Consider the following 6,365-nt stretch of genomic DNA (forward strand, 5'->3'; position numbering starts at 1 on the left):
AGCTTACATCCCCACGAACGAACACTAGTCTCACGCATCCAGAACTCTTCGGAGATTCCACCTATTTGATCGACTCGATTGCTATTGCTGAATTTGAAGGAAGATTGATTCCTGAATTATAAGGAAAAGGCAGCCATGGTAGACCTTGAGGGTCACTTGCAGTCGAACGCAAACCGAATGATCGAGTAGCGATTGGAGAAGCAATTAAGGTCATGACCTGTTTCTATGAAGATAAAATGGAATGGGGTAAACGAGTCGGGTGGATGTACGAGTCAATTTTCCCTAATTTTCCAATTAGGGGAGAGAGAGAGAGAGAGAGAGAGAGAGAGAGAGAAAGAGAGAGAGAGAGAGAGAGAGAGAGAGATGGGTGGGCCCCCTTTATATTAAATAATTATATATATATATATATATATATATATATATATATATATATATATATATATATATTTAAATAAGACAAAGTTTCATAAATGGTACTTGTCATAGTAAAATGACGAAAATACCCTTAAGTTAACGGCCAAAAGTTAACGGAGTTAGCGAGAATGACCATTTGTTAAAAGTTTTGAAACCACAGGGACGATCCGTGAGGTTTTTTGAACTTAAGGATTAAACTTGATATTTTCGAAAACCACATGGACCATTTTTGAAGTTTTGTCTTATCATTTTTAACAAAAATAAATAAAAAAGAGAGAGATAAAAAAAATACCATGAAATTAACAAAAATTTCACAAACTAAATTGGAAAAAAAAAATGCAAAACCCATTGAAAAAGCAATATCACAAAATCACAAATTCATAAACTTTTTAGTCAGAGTTATGATTATTTTATGACATTTTTTCATTGAAAAATTAATCTCAGTTAAAACAAATGAAAGGTAATTTGATATTCTATACATTATTTTACAAACAAAATCGATATGTTTATCTGGTCGACAACCAAGATTCTTGGCGATTCCATTCTACTGCTACGAAACATCCAAAATCCAAAATCCAAAATCCCAAATCCCAAATCCCAAATCCTGCAAACTACATAACTACAAATACAAACGACTTTTCAACAGTCGTCGTATCCTTGGAACTGAATCGAAGATGATGTTGATTCGCAGACGCGTTTTCTCTATTACTCCGTCCACAACAAGTCTTCCATCTATCTCCTTCGTTTTTATTTCTACACCATTTTTTTCTCAGATACCCCATTTATCACAGGGATCATCGACCATTCACTTGTCACGAAGATCAAGGTTTAATGCTTATGGTAATTCAAGTCTAATTTCATTCAGAAATAAAGTAAAGATAAAGTCTAGTTAGTTGCCGCGACATGATTCTTAGGGGTCTGCTCATCATCGTAGTTTTGATCGTTCTGCCCCGACAATCGTATGCGTTATCCCCGCTCTATTCTTTCAGACACCTGTATGAACAAAGCAACGTACGTTTTTTTGGATTTCAATTCAATTTGTGTGCAGTTTATAATTCTTCAATTCTTCAATCATGATTATTCAATATGGTTTCTAACAAGTCTAATGGTTTTATGGCTTTCAGGTCTCTCCTTCTCCTAGCCCTTCTAATGGTGTAGGTCTAGCTTCTGGTGGATCAAATTTCCAGCAATCTTGTAATAGGGCATCTAGAAGCTGCCAGCTGAAGAACATAGCTGCCTGCTTGACTTATTCTCAAAGTGGTAAATATCTTTTCACCTTTTCAATCCTACTGGATGATGCTTTTGAATCTTCATAGAAGAGCCATACTGTGAGAACGTGTATAAATCATAAGATATAATAGCATTCAATGGTAGATGAAGCTGAATGTTAAGGTGAATGATTCAGCCTTCATCTTTGTGATTTTCTGTACTACAGGCATATTGTTTGGATAATTAATGTTTAATTTCTCTTGTAGTTTGTTTCATTGATTAAGCTACTCTTTTCATGCAGGCCCTGATGAAGAAATATGGCTATATGTACAGAACAATGACAAAAACCCTTTGCATGTGAAAATTATGATCCTTGCTTCAAACAACACAATTGATGAGATAGATTTACCAATCCACCAAATGAACAAGGTATGCTTCTTTCCCCTGTTATTTGTAATGACAAGGATGAGGGCATTCATGTCTTTTACACAGACGAGAGATCAAGAGTGAGTCCAATCCAATACACACCGAACACAACACACTGTTTTGCCTAACTTTACCTTTTGCTTGTGTCAGATCAAGATTTCTCGAGATATATTTTATTCAAATGTTGCAATAGCATTGAATACAAGTGTAGGAGATTGTGTAATACATGTTGTAGCTCCACCACCCGAAACCAATTACCAGAAATACCCTTCTTCATATAGCATCTACATAACCCCAATCAATGGTGCATACTTTGTAATTCTGATATTTATCATTGGAGGGACTTTGACTTTTGTCAAATCAAGAATCCATAGCAGCAGGCATAATGATGGGGTTCCATACCATGAACTTGAAATGGAAAATTCAAAAGCCCTTTCATCATTAGACATGGAGGAAAATGGAACGGGAAATTGGGATGAAGATTGGGATGATGATGATTGGGGTGACAAAAAACCGGTCAAATCTGGTGGTCAAAATCCCATGAAAGTGGAACAATTGAATACAAAATTACCGAATTCTAATGGAAGCAGAAAGGAATGGGATGATTAGTATTTGGAATGGATTTTTTGCCAAAATGTAGGTAAGATGTTCACACTTTTTTTTCTTCATATGTTTAGAATGATTATTAGTGTTTTTAAATGTTATAATCTTTTATAAATATAAAAGGTGTATACTAGATGTTAAAGGATTTGGTTACTAAATTTTGATACATGTAAGAGATGTTCTTTCTTTCGTTTTGTCGTAGTATTCTGTTCTCCTATAAATGGTTTAGTTTAGACGAACTCCCTTTTGACTTTTGAGTTATTTTTTTAAAACTATTTTGTAATAGAATTTTGTTATAAACAAGTTGTAATTCTTGCAAAAATTCGAAATAGACAAACTTTTGTGAGAATATTTGAGTTTAGATGAAATAAAACACAAGGTGTAATGGTGATCACTTGGAAATTAAACACTTCAAAAAGACAAGTTCGAATTTCACATGTTTTAGCTCACTTTTAAGTTGCTTGTTCGTCATTAACATTTAAGTTATTATATTTTAACTAAATTATAGTTGTTTTTGTAAGTGTGTTTAACAACTTGTAATAAAAATGGCAAAAGTCATTAAGTTTACAAGTAAATTTAATTTTAACACTATTATTTTTTGTCTCAAACTAAACACTACGTTTCTAGTTTGTTACAATTTGACCACTTGACTGGTAAACCCGATTGTCTGTGAACGTGTCAATTATGATGACGTGACATGTTGATATGATATGTTTACGTGTCAAAATTGAAAAAAAATGTTACAAAAGAAATTAAATTTTCAAATTTTCAATTTTGATACTAAGTTTTCATTTTTTTCTTCCAATTTTGACATTCAATTTTTTTGTTTCAAATCGATATCATTTTTTCCAACTTTGTTTAGTTTTTGATGACGTGGCATTTCATTTTTTTTTTTGTTCCAAATCAAATATCACTTTTTCCCATTTGAAACTAGGGGTGTTCGTTTGGATAGATTGGTTTGATCCGATCCAATCAAGTGAATCCAAATTGATTTCGGTTTTCAAAACATGGATCCGAATAGTCCAAACTAAATTCAAATCCGATCCGATCTGATCTAATTACAATTCGGTTTTCAAAAACTGAAGCATTTTAAAACAACATATAATTATAAATTACCCAATTTTACACAAGAAGCGAAAACAAATTATTTAGTTGTGATTTTAAATTTATAAACAACTAATAAAAAGATATATTATAGTTAAATATTTTATAGAAATATTTCATAGATAAAAAACTTTTGAGAGATAATACATATTGATGTTTTTTATCCGGAGAAACGTTTTGAACCTATTTGGAAAAATAAATTACAAATTTAATAGATAACTATAGATATATATTATAAATAAATAAATAATAAACGTTTATTCGGTTTTTTTGGACTATTCGGTTCTTATTTTATAAACCAGAACCAATCCGAAATCCAAAATAATAATTTGGTTGAGTTGAAAACCAATCCAAAAATCCGAATATCCGAACCAAATAGTCCAATCCAAATTGTCCAATTAGACAATTCGGTTTTATCCAAATAGTGAACAGCCCTATTTGAAACCGTATAAATAATTTTTTTCATTTAAAAACCATATTATTTTGTTTAAATACAAGGTTTTTTACATTTAAAATTCAAAATTTAGTATGTTAGAATAATTAAATAAAATAAAATTGAACTTGAGGTTTTTTACAATTAAAAACCATATTGTTTTGTTTAAATACAAGGTTTTTTACATTTAAAATTCAAAATTTAATATGTTAGAATAATTAAATAAAATAAAATTGAACTTGAGGCAGAGATAGAACTTGGGCAAATTGGTCAAGAAATGTAAAAACAATTCCTATTGGTCATTTAGTTAAATTTATGTTGGACCATATGCTTTTGTAGTCATCGACAAAAAATATACAAATTTAGAATGAATATAATGGAAATCAAGAAGTATATGTAAGAAAATAAATGAAAAATAAAAGTTTCACTAAATAATAAGCATTTTACTTTGGAAACATGGAAATTTTATATAAATGCATAATAGATGTGGTATAATAGTTAAAATATCCGGTTGAGACAATAGAGAAGATAATCCAATCAGACACACCAACTTTATAGATAACAAACTAAATATATATTAATTATATTAAAATAATATTTTTTTTTATGTATTATTAGGATGTTATAACTTTTTTCCAACAAATCAAAAAGTATATCTATAAGAACCAAAAATCATAAATATATATAACAAACGGTTATTTGATAATTAAAGCGACCTCCGTACCTTCGTGTTCTCGAGATCACATTAGCTTATTTGACTGTGCAATTCATACATTTAAACCATTTTAAAGTTGTGTATTTAATGAAAAATACGGTTATAATATGATCAATATATATTTATATTTATACATAATATTATGGTTTGAATGTCAAAAATCTTGTATTTATACAAAAAATATGGTTTTTAAATGAAAACAAATGTATTTATACGGTTTCAAATATAAAAAAAAATGATTTATATGGTTTCAAATGGAAAATAGTTAACATTGAACAAAATTTTAAAAAAATGTTATTCGATTTGGAACAAAAAAATAGTGTCAAAATTGAAAAAAAAAACTTAGTGTCAAAATTGAAAAAAGTGAAAATTTAATGTCTTTTGTGCATTTTTTTTTAAATTTTGACACATCGACAGGTAACCGGGTTGACTGGTCAAGTGGTCAGAATTATAACAAATTATAAACGAAATATCCAATTTGTGACAAAAGTCAAAATCGAATTTTCGTATTGTGACTTTTGTTTTATTTATCAATAATAAAAATACAAACAAAATGATTAAAGAAGGTTGTTACTTGCCTTTTCTTGGGAATTAAACATGGTTTATGCCAAAATGACAAAAGAAAATATATTGGTTTGACAAATTAAGGATTTAAACAAATTATGTAAATATAAATGAATACAAAGACACTTCACTAACTTTACATTTCTCATCCAAAGTCATTTATGCTTTAGAAAGTACTGTATTTTTTGCAGCTTATGATAACTCTTTGTAATGATAACACATCCCATCCCATGATAGTTTGAAAGTCAAATCATATTCAAACAAATCTTTTTTACGATCTTTATAATGTAAGTTAAAAAACTTTGATTTCTTTAAGATTTCATCTATGTGACACAGGTGTTTTTCAAATCTATGTGACAGTTGTTTTTCAAGACAAACCGTCAACATTCTACCTCCTTCATATCCCATATAAATGGGATTCGTGAGCTTGTTGTTGTTGTTGGTGGTGGTTGTGGTGTTGTGTTAATTAAGACTAAGAAATATCTCACTCGACCCATTCAACTACTAGATAACTACAATTCTGGCTAGCAAAATCAACATTCACCGAAAAAGGGGAGATGTAGAATACTATAATTGCCCTTGAATATGCATTCGAATCGAGGCTTGTATGGTTCATGTGCATAATTGAGGAAGTGGGTGTTTTATGTAATGAAGAAAAAACTGTCCTTCCAAAAACAAAGCAATTTCAGATTCCACTACAAAAAGTGAGAAAAAAAAACATGGTGTCCATTATTGTCTTCCAAGAAAAGTAAAAAAAAAAAAAAAGCAAGCAAGCATGATGGATCATGTTTCTTGCACACTTTCTCTTCATTACATGATATGATTACAATATTACATATCATGCCTTTTCTATTCTTTCCATTTTGCTTTTATATATTCCAAACAAACAATCCTTTT

At 29.9% G+C, this 6,365-nt stretch overlaps 1 protein-coding gene across 1 annotated transcript; it reads left to right on the plus strand.

The window, feature by feature from the left end:
* The first annotated feature begins 934 nt into the window (after positions 1–934).
* On the plus strand, positions 935–2,838 carry LOC111884012 (uncharacterized). The gene is made up of 4 exons (XM_023880342.3): positions 935–1,425; positions 1,539–1,674; positions 1,925–2,052; positions 2,200–2,838. Exons 1-4 carry the CDS (start codon positions 1,318–1,320, stop codon positions 2,656–2,658), a joined length of 831 nt encoding a protein of 276 aa, XP_023736110.1. The 5' UTR covers positions 935–1,317; the 3' UTR covers positions 2,659–2,838.
* Positions 2,839–6,365: the final 3,527 nt, after the last annotated feature.

Source organism: Lactuca sativa, chromosome 2, assembly GCF_002870075.4.
Source record: "Lactuca sativa cultivar Salinas chromosome 2, Lsat_Salinas_v11, whole genome shotgun sequence".
Lineage (NCBI taxonomy): Eukaryota > Viridiplantae > Streptophyta > Magnoliopsida > Asterales > Asteraceae > Lactuca > Lactuca sativa.